Genomic DNA, 17,627 nt, shown 5'->3' with positions numbered 1-17,627 from the left:
TTTTGCAGCTTGTGCCTATTGATACATAACAAAGTTTATCTTGAATCGCCAGTAATCTGTAATATATCTCTTTAATCGTTGTCCTTTATGTGCCCTAAACACCACTTACACAAATGACAAATACTGTGTACGAACAAAATACATTCATTTATTACCGTACTAATTTAAAGGACTGCGGTATTTACCGGCAAAAAAAAAAAAGAGCGTATGCAAGACTCAAGCATTTATTTTTTGTTCGTGATTAACAAATACATATATCGCGGACATTTGTTTACGTACCGCTCACCAAAGGGTGAACCAGCTGTTTAGAGGGGGAAAAAAAAAAGTCAAGTACAGCTAGGGCATTACTTCAGATAAAATATAAAAAATTAAACCTGTCACATACATTTATGAGGAAATACGTTTATATATTGGGCACTTGAGTGCGGACGCTTTACTGGCATCAAATAGGCAGTTATGGTGCAGTACTTGGCGCGCACCGAGAGAAAACGGAAAAATGAGAAAAAGATGACGGGCACCTAATGCGCATGCAATTATTATAAGGCCAAATTCAAATGCGGACACTAATGCGTGCTTATTGTTCGAGTAATCGACTGGATACACTTGCCAACTACTGCTTGCCAAACTATGCTATATAGTTGGGTTACTTGCCGCGGGTACTCTTTGCAGAATTAATCAGGTTATAATTGTTAACAAGGTTGATATTACACGTGGAATACTTCCAATGGAATTTAATTATTTTCCCTTTGGCAACTCTTGTTGTGGTTCACTTACTTCGCAAAGAGCGAAGCCGCGAAAACACATGAAATTTCATTACTTCAAGTGTGAGCTTTCTGGTGCTCCAAGTAGGTAAAATTTTTGAACCTCCACATTTTACAAGAAAGTTGCAAAATCTGAAGTGCAAAGGCTTCCAAAAGGACCGTACACCCGAGCCAAATTTTTGGGTAAATTGCGAGCTAGCTTCGAGCCTTCGAGCCAGTTTTTGTTCGTGCGAGAAACCGTGACGGCCTCCTCTCTTTCGCAGAAGGGTGATCTAGCGTAGGGTGCCTCGATGTAGCGCGCCGCACGGCGGCGCTGGTATCGAGGCACCCTAATCTAGCGCGAGCAGAGTCGCCACCTTGCGGCTCAGCGGCGAAACCTACTCAGTGTGGATGCGTTTTGGCGTCGCGTGCCAGCCCGCAGTGATTTACGCGCGCGCATGCGGCGTGTACGGGAGTGTTTTGTTTGTTTCGCGGTTCCTGTGCGCTTTTGCTTACCTATATGCCCCTTGCAAAATAAATATGAACAGTCTATAACCCCACGCTTCATTAAAAAAAAATATATACTTGTCCGTATATCGAGCATGTCATGCTTGGATAAGGACATCATCCATCGCGGTCTTCGGCACTTGAGATCCTTTGACATGCAATGTCTCAAACGAAGTGGTACTGTCGTTACCGCCGTGACAAAGCAAAGCAGGTCGTTGCCGTCAATAAAAGTTAATGCAAACGCTCAGAAATCGCATATTCCCGTTTCTGTTTGGAATACCGCAGCTACTAAAACATATGCCACCGCAGACTGCTTCATATAGCAGAACGCAGTTTGAACAGACCACTCTATGCCTACTATGCCGTCTGTATGCACGATAGAGTTATGTGAGTACTTTTTTTTTTTTTTTTTGCTTTTAAATTTCTGTCGCGATGTCTCAATGGTAAGGGCGCTCGACTGCTGATTTCGAGAACGGGAGATTCAATCACAACCGTTTCGAAAGGCGTTCCCTTGCAGTGGGATTTGACTGCACAATAAACAATCCCACGTCGTAAATGTGGCGTTAATAATGAAAAAAAAAAAAAAAAAAAACGACACCAAAACCAGCCTCTGCAATCATCCGTCATAGCCGATGCCGCTTTCATGCGTTAAACCCGGGCCAATATACATTTCTTTTTTTTTTTTTTTTTTGTTGTTGTTGTTGTTGTTGAAGGCTTCTGTGCATCCGTAAAAGTTTTAGTGAGCACATTTTGCTCTAGAGAAATGCTCGAATGTTTGGGAAACATATTCCCAGCTGCACCTAATTGTTACCCTAAATACACCTAGATCAATGTACTTTACTGGTAGCCTATTATAATCATTATAATCCCATTTCGTCCAAGTGCTATCTTCCGACAAAACTCGTAATTTCTGACAAGGGGAGTAAAACAGCTTCATGCGGGCTTAAATATCAGTGTTTAGTTCGGGAATAAATACATTTTTATAGTCGCATGATAAGATGACCTCCATTTCTTTCGGAATAGTTTTATATCCGGCATCTGTTTTGGAAGCAACCCTAATACTTTACTTCGCATAAGATTTAGTCACTGCTAAATAATTAGTGATAAAGAAATTTTCAGCCTGTAAAATCGCTTCCCAGAACATGACAGTGCCCATGCGCAGTTCATAACGATGTCTTCGCAGCGAGTAATTCGTAGCTTGCACTTTAACGTTACTGAAAATTAATAGCTGATTATTGTAAATTCTGTCAAGTGTGTAAAAGTTCTCTCACACGGTGAAATTTATTCGCATTGCAAAACAAAATAATTACACTGCTAATTTACCATTATATATTAACATCACAGACATCAGAAATCTCTTATACTTTCCTCGGTTTCAGGAAATCATTTACAGTTAGTGGCGCATGCATTAATACACTATCACATTCTATGACAGTGGCCGCAAAAAGCATCTCGGCAAATTCAATCCACTCAGCACTCTACACGTGAACAATCAGCTTTCCTGTGCGGCGAGGTTTCCTGTATAGTGTCGGCGTGATCTCATTTTTGGGGAGTACCTGTGCGTGGTTGTCTGGGCCAGAGTTGATGTGCACTCAGTCTAAAGCAACTCGCCATGCAGTGCGCTGCCAATGCTACATTTAACCTGCTTAATCCTCGAGTCAAGTACGGTATAATGAACGAGGCTTTCTCGATTCAATCTAAATTACTGCAGGTCGGAGCACAAACCTTGTATCTGCGTGGGCTTGACGGTAAATTCGCCGGTCTCACTCGCATGAGACACGCGCAAACAGTTTAAAAGTCGATAAGAAAAACAAAGCTGTCATTAGGCAGGCCCAAGCATTAGGCGCGTGAGCGCGGTACAGCGCAAGAAATGTGCAAAGTAAATCTAGAAGACTGGTGGTTGCGTGCTTTGTTTTCCTAAACTCCGCTCTTCTTCTGCTGCATTGGCGAAATCCTTGAATTTTTTTCTTCAATATTGCAGAAATACTGCAAAAGACACGTTTTCATCGCCAACAAACCCGCCGTAAACTCGGAAGCAGACCTACGGGCGGCGTGCGTTTCTGCGAGCGCCGCCGGCTGCCGATCCACACTACCGGAGTGACGGTGGCGCCACCTCTAGGTCGAGCTCGCGGCGAATAGCCTCTGCGTCCTCTATTTTTCGTTGTTCTTTCTTTTTCAAAACTATTCTTTTTTTTTTTTTATTTTGTATGTGCACCAAAACAGGACTAGAGCGATCTTAAGAGGGCAATGACTTGCATATTACCGATTGCTTGAGCGCGCAGAATATAAACTACCTAGAACGAAAACATTTTTTGGAACATTAAGTCATTGTCAAACTATAATGCTTTGAGATTAAATGTCTTAAAGGGACACTAAAGAGAAAACTGAAGTGGGCTTGCATCGATAGAATGCCAATTCCTGATTACAAAAAATCCACTCGTACTGAAAACAGAGCTGTTATAAGGTAGTAAAGAGGAGGAACAGAAATACAGGTATCGCCGCCACAGCCGAAACACATACAAGTAGTGAACGTGAAAATAAGGTTATTTGCAGATGACTGCATACTATATCAAGAAATCAATAACTGCAGTGACCAGGTTTGTTTGAATTCATCATTGGCCAGTGTGGAAGCATGGTGCGCCACATGGCAAATGACTATGAATGCAAAGAAAACGGTCGCTATGTCAATCACGCGAAAACGAAACCCTTTAAAATTTTCTTACAGCATTGGCGGTAATATTCTCTCCACGGTCAGCAGCTACAAATACTTGGGTCTCGTAATTACATCTGACCTCAGATGGAACGAGCATATGTCATATATTTCAAAAAAAGCAATGCGTAAGCTTGGTTACTTGAGGAGGTCGCTTCGACAATCAACACAAGAAATCCGTCTTTTAGCGTACAAAACGTACATTAGATCAATTCTTGAGTACACCTCAGTAGTATGGGACCCATATACCCAGAAAAACATAACACAGTTAGAAAGCATTCAAAGAAAATCGATTAGATTTATATTCAACTGTTATAGCTGGCAAGTATCTCCGACGGTTCTTCTAAACAACGCAAACTTAGAGCCATTAAAATTGAGACGGTATAGGGACAGACTGAAATATATGTACCTACTATATCATGATATGCTGGGAATAGATAAGGATGTGTACATTAATTTAGTTTCTAAGCGCCCAACACGTTCTAATCATTCGAAAAAAATTGAAGAATTTTCTTGCAGGACTAACGTGTTTAAAAACTCGTTTTTTCCACGGACAGTACGTGAGTGGAATGCGCTCACCTCGAGTACAGTGGAATGCCCGACGGTCCAGTCATTCTGCGGCATGCTTAACAGTATTGAAGCAAAATAGAATTACCATCGTGTCGTTGTGCGCAATGCCTTGAGTGCTTCATATGCATGATTGTTTTCATTGTTTGTACATTTCGTTTCTTGCTCAAGTGACTGAGCATGCGTGGTTGTGTCATGCTGCTGTGTACGCGCCTTGTTGTTTTTGTCGCGCTTTACTTTTCGTTACTATTATTATTGCTGGATTTCGTCTCTTCTTCTCACTTAAATTCTTGCGATGTTTTTCTCTATGTTCGTTTTCTTGATGTATTATTGATATGCCCACTCCTGCCTAAGGCCTCAAACTGAGGCCGGCAGTATCCTGTAAATAAAAGGCCGAGGCTAGAGCCACGCCCGTGGCACTAGCAGCCTGCTGCTGCCACGCATAAAATACGTCACACTACGTCATCATAAACTAAGCAAAGAAAAAAATGTGCATGACAGCAAGTAAAACCTTTATAATTCTTATTTAAAACTTAAATTGTTGGTAAAGAAATGATTACTGTCCAGTTTCTTAATAATTTTTACTTATGTAGTGATCGGTAGCGTCGGCGTTTGGCGGTTGGTTTGGCGCGTTGGTCGCGCTGGCGAGCGCCAGGAGTGCCAGGAGTGGAGGAGCGTGTGGGTGGGCGCTGCTTTAGGTCTGCTTAAAGGCCCGTTCATGCCCATCTACTACATCTACCTTGGTCAGCATTGCGCGCAGAATGACGGAGTTTGGACGCGCTTGATTGTGACATGCAGCTGCAGAGGAAGTTTTTTTTCTAGCTTCGTTCTGGGCTTCGGGTTCGGCTGTGCATTGTGCACTTCACTCGACGCAAGGAAATTCGTCTCCCTGTGGGCTGCTTATCTCGTTGTCTTCGTATTCCGCCTTCAAATACGAAAGAACTGCAGTTGCTGCAGTGTTCTATTCCATAGCTCTCAGGCGGTACGTTAAGGCACTGCAGTTATCTCCGAAATCGTTCTGCGGCCAGCTAGGCTACTCGTCCGCAATCAATTCAGTGCTAGAATTTCGTGAAAAACAATTTGATAGAATCGCCTGTCAAAAAGGAACTGCAGTCAGGAACAGCTGGTGAATATTTGAGGTTGCTTTTGGTACTTACATAAAACTACATGTATGAGCGCGAATTGGGTTTGCATTGTGGCTCAGCAGTGTGGCTGATCAAGCTATGTTGGTAGGTCAGCAAAAACGGGACATAATGCAGACTCCTGTTTTTGGAAGGTGCACTTGTACTCTGCAGTATATGCCTTGTATCTGAAATAACTCAGCCCTTCTTGCGGAGCCTCTCCGCCCATATTTCAATAAAGTTGCCATCTTTTAGATATTTGTCAAGTCAGTGCAGTGCAGTCTTTTGGCTTGTTCTTGTGTGAAAAAAAAAAAAAAAAGATTTTTATGGAAATCAGTTTCTAAACACGCTTTTGGAACAGACTCGAAGCTCCAATTTGATTAAATTGAACATTCCAGTTGGGCAGTTCAGCTAAGGCTTCCAATCTTAATGCTTATTCTGCCGGCACTGACCTGAAATGGCAGCTCCAAGCAGGCGACAGGCAAGCATGCATATGACACATAAACCATACGAACCTACATATATACCGGAAGAGTTGACACAATCTTTTCTTTTTGGGACCTCGCACATTGGACCCTACTTAGTAGCAGATCTTCAGGGATCAAAGTTACTTCGTTTAATCAACTGCTGTGGTCGTAGAAATTATGCAAACTACACAGCAGTTTAAGTTGCAACATTTGTTTATTGAATGTTCAACAGGGCCTTCTAATTGGATGTTCCAATGTGATTGCCAATCAGAAGTAGAAAAACCATTTGAGCTACATGATTACATTCACAAGTCCAGCTGGCATGTCTTATTTAATCTACTTCATTCCTAATAGACATAATGGTATCTTTTTTTTTTTGTCTGGGTTAAATTGGCACCATACTTGGCAAAATTACTGTTCAAAAGCAGTTTAATTACATTACCAATTACTTGCAAGCAGTGTTAAAAATGTAATGAAATTACTAATTACTGCTCCCAAAAAGTAGTAACATTACAATTACCTCTGCAGAGCAAATTCCTTCTCATTTACTGTCTGGATTTCATCCGTATAGAAACTAAGTAAAGCTTGTGAACAAAACTTTTCCCCAGACACTAGAGCACATTCTTTCATCTTACCGCCAAATTCTATCCAGTGAAACTATTCCCTCTCCTTTTCCTACATAACAGGCTATTAAAAATATGACAATGGCAACAAAACAACAAAAACAGAATCATGGTCAAACACTCGCCACATTCATTGCACTCAAAGAAGTAATAAGAGGCAAACTCGGTGCCTTGCTCTCGCGGCGAGCTGCTTCCACCGTTCTAAGCCACTGAATGATATGATTTATAGATTCCATGTTCGCGGGACCATGGCAGCTTGCGCTGGGTAATTTTCACACCATGAACATTTCCGCCTGTCTCTTCCCCCCCCCCCCCCAACTCCTTTTTCGCCCATGATGACAAGTGTAACAAAGCGCCACTGTGCCTATAGCTGATGCAACAGTGAGTGTTACTGCGCACTTTCAACTAGTTTTGACCTTCAACCATTTTGCACCGCTGTCGCTTCGATGGACCCTCGACGCCTTACATGTACCTGCTTAGAGAATGGTTGTGACCCTTGGACACACAGTTCTACTCAATTCTGTATTTTTTTGTTCATCCATCACTGTGGGACAGGCTTGTCGCATATGTCATTACTGCTTTCTTAGCATCGTACCGGGAGTGCATGATATGATGTATAGAAACAGCAGTTATTCACTTTAGCAAAAGTAATTTTGAAATGAATGAATTACTTTCAGTGCTTAAAGTCTGGCTCTGTCAGAGAGGGTACTCTAGAAATTCGAGCATATTATATACGATCATATTATATACGAAGGAGGTTTTCGTGATCATTTTATGACATGCACCCGAAAAAATGAATCCCTGTGCTCTGCAAGCATGATCGACAAACAATATGTGACATAAAGCAGCTTATAGTGAAACAACAAAGCGTTAGCACTTGTAACATATGTAATATTGTTTCCTGAAACCACTATCTTGTAGCACAGTTCACATCGAGAACTGAATTTCTGACTGTCTGGTTGCGAAGAAAACTTTATAAGAGTAAAGAAGTTTAAATAGAAATTTTGCAAATAAATGTATTTGAGTAAACTTTATAGGAGCAGCGAGAGTGCTATGTTCTTTAAAACACTTTACACAGGAAGCACAATCTTAATCGCACTTTAAATGTAAAATCAACTAGGTAGGAAAAATATATTCTATAATTTTTACACTTCAAGTGAACCCATTGACAATTAGCAAGAAATATTGTAAGAACTACCAGCTTGGTCTGTTTGACTGGTGACGAGTACAACATCTGAATAATATTGTGTAAGCATATTGACAATTTGCTCAGCCAGCACCTAAAACACAGTGTGCACTGAACCAGCAAAATCGAAGAGATGGTATGTGTGTAGAATAACTTAACTAGTTCCAGCCTCTGTGTAGAGGGACTGACCTTTGTTTTCTTCATTGCAGATTTTAGAAATTCTGATTCTTACTAAAACAAAGCAATAATTCTTAAAACAACTTGCTGCAAAATTTTCTAACAATCATAAGCATTCTCTGATTGCCACTGAGAAGAATAAAAGGTTGCACCTGCTTCATATTCGTGCAGTGCTGGACACCCAATATATTCAAGTCTCAGACCTCTCGTAAAAACTGGTGAGGGTTCTTGGACGCCGCAACACCCCCCTGACTTTAAGCTCTGCTTGTGATAATCTTTTGATGTGTCTAAAATAATAATGTGGACTATTGTGAGTTGCACATTTATTGTAATGCTAGTGTAGTGCATCTGACAAGTATATTCCCACTGAAATCAGCACTAGCAGGTAATCTATATGTCTCAAAAGGCAAGCATGATACCTTGCTTGTGACCACTGATAAGATAGAAACTTGGAGGATGACAAAAAGACTTGAAATTGAATGTTGGAAAATTACCAGTGCACACAGGACAGGGACAAGGAAGAGAACACCACAAGCAAAGGTAGGAAGAGAGCCTAGTGGATTAGTGAACAAGCGGGAAGTCAAAGGCAAGGTAATCAGCAGTTAGTTGTAAAGGAATGAATTCTAGGAAAATATATATTACCAAGGGGACCCAGATAGCCAGGTCGGCTTAGGAAGTAGACAGCCTGTAGGGATAAAGCATAGTTTACATTGGAGAGGGTTAGTTGGAGAGAAACTAGAGGCCTTTATCCTGTATAGTGAATGTGGTTATGCTAATGATATGTAACTTGAAACTTGCATGCCCTGGAGAGGCATGCTGTGTTGTACATTTTCATTGCCTAAAAGAAACTCTGAGATATTTAGTGTTTTAAAACATCTGCATTGTAGTCATATTAATACACGCTGTTTCACAGGCAGCTGAATTTGACATACATTTAAGATGGCGGACATATCAAGCACATTGATTTGAGCGTACTAAAATTGCTCTTAGTAATAGGTTTGAGTCGGTTTATGAGCTTTAACATCCCAGAGGGACTCGGGCTATGCCACATGCTGTAGTGGAGGGCTTTGTAAATTTTTACCACCTGTGCACTGACATCGCAGAGCACATGGGCACCTTGCTTTTCTTGCTGCCAAAAAGCAGTTTCCACAGCCATGATTCGATCCCATATTCTTGGATAGAGCAGTCGAGCGCCCAGTCACTGAGCTGTTGAGGTGCTATTTAAATACTTATACTTACCATGTGGATTGAACTATATATAGACATACGCACATCAAATGAAAAAAAGCAAAGTCATATATGGGAGGCAAGATGGAATTGCAGTTTCACTTCACTGTGCCATGCATGTTCTAGAGCGTACAGTTTTACTGATTCTGACAGAATGTATATGATAATATCGATAGTACTAATTGGTAACTTGCATTTAGAAACACTGAGCTTTGTTCACCACTTGATGCAGCATATAATTATGTCCAGTGCAGGAGGGTTCTTGCATCAAGCTTTCTGTGTCAGGTAGTGGCTGCTTGGCACAGCCAGGCAGCTACAGGTCAACTGCCAGAATGTGTTGATGTGAAGCAATTTGAGAACAAATTATTTGTTCCATATGACAAGAAATGAAGCTCACTAATTTAGCAGATTGAACAGTTTTGTTTTGCATGAGAGGATGACAGCACACAAAAATGGATAGGGGCACATATGGCAACAAACAACGATATGCTTGGTGAGCACTCATTTGTTTGGTCATTCCTTCAAGGAAAGGAATGATGAATTGTGTCTTCGTCATTTCTGAGCCGTTCATTCCTGTCTTCCAAGGTTTCAGTAATCTTTAAGGGAGGAGATAAGAATGAAATATATAACTGCCGACCAATTTTCATTCGACCGTTTTTGTTTTTTTTCAAAAGCTCTAGAGAAAGTTATAGTTAAAAAAACTGAGAACTCTTCGATAAACACTCTTTACTATTAATGACAATCAGTTCGGCTTTTGCAAACGATGGTCCACTGAATCTGCTCAGCTGCTGCGAAATGAAATTATTTTACAGGGTTTTGAATGTAAGAACACAACGCTAGGCATGTTTGTAGACTTTGGTAAAATGCATGAACTCCTCAGTCATAACATATTACTTCATAAACTTAAAAGGTATGGCATCCGCGGCTCTCTTCTTAATCTGTTTCTCTCATATAGTCGGCGTAAACAGGCTGTCTGTACTGATGGTAACCTGTCTGGTTTAAAAACTATACAATGTGGAGCTTCCCAGGGTAGCCCTCTGGGTCCGTTTCTTTTTAGTGCTTATATTAATGATATGGTTATATAAACTTGCTTTCAATGTTCTGTAAGCTGATGATACAAGCTTTTTCTTACTGACTCATCCACAGGTAACCTATTAAAAAGAGGGAACATTGTTCTTCAGTCATTAAACAGATGGTTAATATCAAATGAACTTGTTAATTGTCGATAGTAAGAAATTTAAAACAGTTTTCTTTTGACCTTTAAACTTTAAAGGAACTTTATCAGCACTCATTTTACTTACCTTAAAACTTAATAATACAATAGAAATTATCGACAGCTTTAAATCATTTGCTGTTATTTTTGATGCACATATGAAAGGAACAGAACAGATTACATATATTGCAAAGAGAGTGTCACAGTCTGTTGGCATCCTTTGCAGGTGTCACTGAGAATTTTCTCCAAATCTAAAGTTGATAATCTACAACACAATATTTCAATCTTATCTTAACTATTGCCATTTGGTCTGGACCATCACATAAAGCACTAACATTAATAAGGTACTAATGCTTCAAAAGAAAGTAATTAGATTAATAGCCGGGGACAGTTATACAGCTCATACAGCACATTTTTTTTTCCTTAAATATGAGATTATTTGTATTCAAATACCGGCTAGTATATTATCTGAGGTTCTATTCTTCCACAGCAGCTGCTTTTCTTATGTCCCTGGCGGAAATTTCCATGGCGTGAACAGTACCAATTGTGCAAGCTGTTGTGGCCAAGTGGAAAATATATAATGCTCATTTATTCATTTTATGGTTAAGATATGAAGCAGTAATCTACCAGTTTGCGTACTGCAATTACTTCATTTATATTTGCAGCCGAAAATGAAGCTAGCTTCCAGTAGAGCACTGGGAAAATATACTATTTAAAATATTAATGGGACTGGTATATTTCAAGCAATTTAAGATAAACAGGCCTAGCTCTTGCTTTCTAATTTCACCTTGAAATAAAAAAAAAATTCGCATCCGACCCGACCAAATGACCAATTGAACTGAAATGATAACAGTAACCTCGCTGTAGCAAACTCGGAGTTAATTGTAAAACTCAAGTCCCAATTCATGTTCAGTAGACGACTGTAAATATTTGAACTTTTATAGTAAAGACATTTTTGACAAGAATCGGTTATATATAGTATCTGGCAGCGGCGACGTACTTCCCATGAAATGACATCGCCGCACGCGCGATACAGAATCGCGAGGCAAAGTTTTCTTAAACTGGCTTTACCACTAGACTTTCAGCTGTGCTAAGAAGCTAACTTTACGTAGGCCTCGGAGCTGTGAGGGAAAGCATGCGGTGTGTAGGAAAAAAACAAAACAAAGAAAACAAAGGAATGTGGAAAGAAGGTGGCGCGGTTCATTCGGAGAGCAAAAGGGCAGCGAGAAGTACGGAAGGAACGAAACGGCCTGACGTTCACAACAATTATTGTGCAGTGCGAGGCATGCGGTGGCAAGAATTAGTGCATGAATGCGGAACGCCTTTGCTTCACTTGGCTGTCGCGTGCATTTCTCGTTGATTGCCTCTTCGATGACAAACAGCGGAAAGTGATGCTGTGTTCTTGCAAGGCTTTGGTTTTCACATGAAATCAAACTCAGTTGTATTCGATTGTTGTGTATGCATGCTTGAGGTATGCTTCCACGAGATGTAAAAAAAAATCTTATAGCCGAAAAAAAAAAAAGAAAGAAAATTGCGCATAAAGATTTGAGAGAGATGGAAGGTATTTTAGAGTGTTTTATTTTTATAAAGCAGCAACACATATATATTTATTAAGCCATTTATAATAGACAGCACATCTGCGCCATATATATCATCACAATTATACTGATTTAGTAAAGACCCTTATATAGTCAATATAAAGTCATGATCGGACCAGCAATATATATTGCTGGTCCGATCGTGACTTTACTATTAAAGGGTTCATTCAACCTGAATCAGTGCTTTCAAGGCCTGCATTATATGACCTCTTAGCTCCCATTTTGCAGCCAGGTCAAGAAAGAAAGTCATTGTCCCATGTTCCCTATAGAATACTATGCCTCCAAGATATATATTTTTGATTCGCACCATCTTTCAGACCTGGTATATCTCTTTTTGACCCCTATAGAACTTTGCCATGTCATATTCTGTTCCCACCTTAACTATTGCACGCTGATATATGGGGGGCAACTACTAATAATAGACACCAAGTACACTTCTGCGTCTAGAAAAGAAAGTTATTTCCCAGGGAGCACCAAAATATTGGAGCAATGTAACATTTTTGTTTCATTTGAACATTATTTTGATGTTATTGTCTTTATTTGAAATATTTTAGCAATAGGGGACATATTAGGCTGGTATAATGTGTTGATAAACATTTAATTAATATAAATCTAACTTGTATGCAACATAAATGTAACATTCGTGAAAGTGTAGAGTAACCTTGCCGAGCATGTAGGCCCGCTCACGATGGTACACAGCTTGCGCGCTTTGCAAAGACCACAATACAGCACAACTACATATAACAGCACAACTTCTACACTCACCTCTGAACAAGTCATTTAGAGTCATGCTTTTATATCCATAGCCGATGGGTGTGCAAGGAGTCATAGTGACGAATGAATAATAATCAAAACTCTCTAACAAAATATTAGGGCTGCTTTCATTCTACGGCAGGCATAATTTCAAAGCTCTAGTTGAAAAGAAATATGTTATTGAAAAAACATGGTTACTGGAAGAAAAAGGCCAAAAGTGCTGGGACTTAGTGTTCAAAATGTATATTCTATGTTGCTTTATATATTTATGATCCAAATATTATTTAATATTTAGCAGACAATATTAGAATAACATTTGTTTGTAACATTAAAGTAATGTTTGCAATATGCAACATAAAACATTATATAACATTATTATAATATTTGGCAGTTATTAATAATATAATGTTTCTTTTGAATGTTACAACTATGTGACAGAACGTTAGGCAACCTTCAGGCAAGTTAACAATTTTGTAACATCATTCTAATGTTTGGTGCTACGTAGTTGCATAAACAATGTATTGTATTTACATCCTTCAACAGAGGTTATCATGCATTCAGCATCAAACTGTGAATATCATTACAATCTTTTTTATCAATTCGACTTTGCTTATGAAAAATGTCAATTTTTAATGACCCAATCAGGGGAAGCACTATGTTTCAATATTTTTAACATGTGCCTATGAAAAAGGGATGATACATTACCAAACTAATTACCTTCTTCACTCTTTACTATCTTTCCAATCCCTGTCATATGACAGTCACACATAAAGTTTTGTGTTCAATATGTTTCTAGAGTGACCTGTTTTTCTATTTTATTGTGCAATATGATACCTAATTCATTCAACCTAAAAATGGGACTTTTTTGTGCATTTTTCTATATTATTGTACATATAGTAATGTTGCATATTGTCAGTACTTTGGTTCATTTTTCATTTATATGCATGCAAAGCTGAATGTCTTTGCTAGAAACTTCTTTGAACAATTCTGTCGCTTCCTTGACCTCGTCCTTAAGCTGTCTCTACAGCTTTCTGTCAGAGAGTCTGTAAATGAAATGTTGAGCATAAACATGAATTGCTTTCAATTGATTTGAATTGCCTAGTGAAAAAATAATAAAAAAGAGCCCCATTTACAGCTGGACTGTTGAACTGAAGATCACTTCTTTCCAGCTGGAAACCATATATATTTCTTCCAGAATGACATATTTTTCGAGCTGAATTATATATTGCACTGGAAAACCTGTTGATCAGGAATGTTTTTACTTCCTGATGGAAAATTGACATTTCCAGTCAAACAGCTAGAAAATTTGCAGCTAGAGTGCAACAACAGTCATAGTGACATATGAACTGCACAACACTAAACAACATGCAACTCGATGCATCGTCCATATGGATACCATATGCATAGAGCCAAGCATACAACATACCATGCCATCATTAAGAGCCTTTACTTGTGATGTTAAACGTATGTCATCAGACCAGGTGGTTCATATAAGATTTGGTGAAAATGAGTACAGAAGCCTTCTCCTTGATTGTTCATGTAAACAGAAAAAAGAGGGGTGGTATAGTAAGCAAACCTTTATAACAAAATTATATATATATTTGTGCATGCACTCTGTTTCAGGCAGAATTTAAGAGATTTAGGTGCAAATTATACTTTTATTTAAAAATGTATTTGCGGTAATAAAGAAAGCGGCAAAATTCTGCAACCTGTACTGCTTGAAGTATATTTTTATTATGTTGTTTTATAGTTATTATTGAAACCGTATAATGTGGAGTACACTATATATCAAAGCAATTTTTCTTTGTAATGTTAAATTCATGTTTATAATACAGCATAACAATATTATTTGTCAACTTATAACAGCATATTATAACATTGAAAAGATCAGCTATTACTTATGTAACACAAGCATTAATACAACTGACATACCAGTTTTGTTATTCTAATGTTGCTACCTATAGTTGAAGAATTCTTTGACAATTTTAGCAGATTGATGCGCTCCACTGCTGATTTGCTTCTTGTTCATTGTTTGACATAGATGAAGCATGTGTGTATGAGCGGAGGTCTTGTCATCACCTTTGCATGCGGTTCACTAATCGGGCAAGCACTTTACATTAAAATAACCAATATGTGCAGCAATCTCGTCCTTTGCACTAAATTGCAGAATATAGTCACAAAATTTCCAGTTAGGAATTTTCACTGTTGATCGTTTTTATCATATATCACATTAACCGATCACTACCACTGCTTTGCCGGATTTTGCACACGTAATATACATGCAGCACGACAGCCAGTGAAGAGGATATATCAAGCACATAAAAAAAAAAAAATCATAAGGGGTGGGCTTTACAGTAACATAAGTCGACATGCAGAGAAGCCCCCTGTTTGTCCGTTTGCATACTGAAAACATCCCGACATCATTCTGCAGTTTTTTTTTTTCTTAAAAAAAAAAAGTGTATCTGGGAAATCAAATTGGAACGAGGCAGTAAGTAAATATTTTCCAGTGCTGAATGGGGCAGATGTGCCGGGTGTGGTTCAACCAGCATGAATTAACGAAAGATTTTAGCTCTTTATTATTATTTTGCATAATAACCACGGCTCATTTCGTGATATATTCCACAAGCTATTATGCCCAAGCATCCTGTTCTTCCTGTAGTATATGTGTCACTGTGTGTATGTGCTCTAATGATTCGGCGCGCACGTATACGTACACCGCGCGCACTGCCGCGACCCTCCGTAGTAATACAGCGCGTTGCACAATTAGAGGCGCGATGTAGAATGCTTCTCCCAGCTAAACTGTGGAATCCTCGCAGTTAAAATTTTGCACAAAAAGGGCATTTTGTCGCTAGTATTTTTTAATATGAAATTTGTTTGGGGTGCTTGCCTGATTCGATTAAAAGAAGTCAGTTGTTCCCATCTTATGCGGCGGCAATGACCGCTGCCCCAGCAATGGTACTGGTGGCGCCACCTCATGCTGCTACAACAACTCTGTAGCAGGAAAAGAGGGGGCGAACGTTTCTGGCAGAAGGTTTGAGTTGTTGTAAGCAGCATGAGGTAGCGCCACCAGTGCCATCGCTGGGGTAGCGGCTCGTCTGCCGTCGTCGCCGCCGCTTAAGATGAGAACATCTGACTTCTTTTGATCGAATCAGGCATGTACCCCAAACAGATTTGGTATTAAAATATACTAGCAACAAAATACCATTTCTGTGCAAAATTTGAACTGCAAGGATGCCGCGGTTTGGCTGGGAGAGGTACATCGCGCCTCTAATTGTGCAACACGCTAAACTTGCGAGCGGGCTAGTTCTATAGGACTCCGACGACCTCTGGCGCTGCATGGTTATACACAAACACAACACTTGTTTAATTCTCTTGTGTGTGTGTTGTGTTTGTGTATAACCATGCAGCGCCAGAGGTCGTCGGGGACGCGACCCTCCAGTCTTACTCGCATTTCATATAACCCAGAGCTGCTTACACTAAAGCTTTACGGATAATATATAGCTACGCTTCGGCGTCGTTTGGTCGGATGTTCTGCTCACTGCAATTCCCTGAGACATCGAAATTGTATACTATCTCGTGTCTCCTGAGGCCGCGTCGTCTGCCATCTCAGTGTCATAGCTGCCATGCCATGAACAGTGGATGGCGCAACCGACGAAAACTAAAACAGACTATATATGCACACCTTTAAAGCCTTCAATTTAATTTTTAAAGTACAATATTAACATTTGCAGTTGCCCTCTTTTTATTTTTTTAGTTAACAAAATGCTGCACTGCTGCAAGCTACGTTCACTGCGGGATGCATTACAAATGGCGGCGGAGATGTTTGCATTTGCTGTCATCTTGCGGGGCCATACACCATATTACTACTGATGACATCGAAAACGCTTCCCGCATTGAATGTATTGGTAAGATTCTCTTAGTATTACTGAAGGTTATAAAAAAAATATTCACAATGGCTTTATTGCATCAGTCATTCATCGCAAAATTTGCGCATAGCTGTAAACTTTCCTTGTGCCCCTCGAAACTAGGAGGTATGGTTTGTTCACGTCGTTTGTATACAAGCGGGGCAGTGTGTGTACTTGTGAGGTTTGTGTGCTTGCGAGTTTCTTATATCAGCCCCTTCGGTCAAGTCTTCTCAGGTGTGCAGTTCTGTACTTGCAGTAGTATGTATGTACAGTTTGGCTCGGTATGCATAAGGCTGCAAATCAAAGCCGTTCAGTTTTTTCAGAAACTTGGTGCTTGAAAATTTCGTCATTATCCGGGGTTTGAAACCGGGATCACCACCTGTCCCCGGCAGTCGGTCTACCAACTGAAATGTGCAGCAGATTAGATGCTAGGCGAGAGCGAATTGACGAACAGCTCGAAATGGGAATAGCTGCTGCAGTATACCGCGAATGGCTGCACCCTTTTGCGACTTGACTTGAAAAATTACGCAGGAATCTGCCTTCAAAGTAGATGACTCAACATTTTACGGGAGCTCCGCTGAGTGTTTCGGGCTGTTTACAAACATGAACACTCCATGATGCCTGAAATTTATGTTTATAACTGGTTATAAGTGAGAGAAACCAAGTACAGTTTTAAAAAGCTGTTGATGCAATGTTGGATCGCAGTATGTAGTCCATGAAACGACGTGACATGATTTGGGTAATCAACAGGGAAGATGGGATTTTGTTATTTGCAACCTTGCCTTTTTCGTTGCTGTAATCTGCAACTTTCATCTTCTCTCTCTTTTTAGTAG

General features: G+C 39.7%; 1 protein-coding gene and 1 pseudogene across 11 annotated transcripts in view; one reads left to right on the top strand and one right to left on the bottom strand.

Moving 5' to 3' along the window:
* LOC146205472 (uncharacterized) overlaps positions 1 to 12,965 on the bottom strand; it is a 39,419-nt pseudogene extending 26,454 nt beyond the window's left edge. The window contains exon 1 of the transcript XR_014708136.1: positions 12,902 to 12,965. The product of XR_014708136.1 is annotated as an uncharacterized LOC146205472 (transcript). The remainder of the gene's footprint in view (positions 1 to 12,901) is intronic.
* A 3,297-nt stretch (positions 12,966 to 16,262) lies between these two features.
* LOC146205469 (uncharacterized) overlaps positions 16,263 to 17,627 on the top strand; it is a 42,275-nt gene continuing 40,910 nt past the window's right edge. For 2 of the 10 annotated variants that reach the window (XR_014704189.1, XR_014704190.1), the window contains exon 1: positions 16,646 to 16,794. Coding sequence is in view for 5 of the 10 variants with exons in the window: in XM_084590160.1 (XP_084446286.1) it covers positions 16,686 to 16,794 (109 nt within the window). In the remaining 5 variants the exon portion in view is untranslated. Of the gene's footprint in view, positions 16,795 to 17,627 lie in introns of all 10 variants that reach the window. The other 8 variants (XM_084590160.1, XM_084590161.1, XM_084590158.1 and 5 more) reach the window with 8 other exon arrangements.

The sequence above is a fragment of the Amblyomma maculatum genome, chromosome 1, assembly GCF_055883805.1.
Source record: "Amblyomma maculatum isolate TAMU_Amacu chromosome 1, ASM5588380v1, whole genome shotgun sequence".
Lineage (NCBI taxonomy): Eukaryota > Metazoa > Arthropoda > Arachnida > Ixodida > Ixodidae > Amblyomma > Amblyomma maculatum.
Note: the sequence above shows the minus strand (reverse complement) of the source record. Positions and strands in the feature narration are given on the sequence as shown.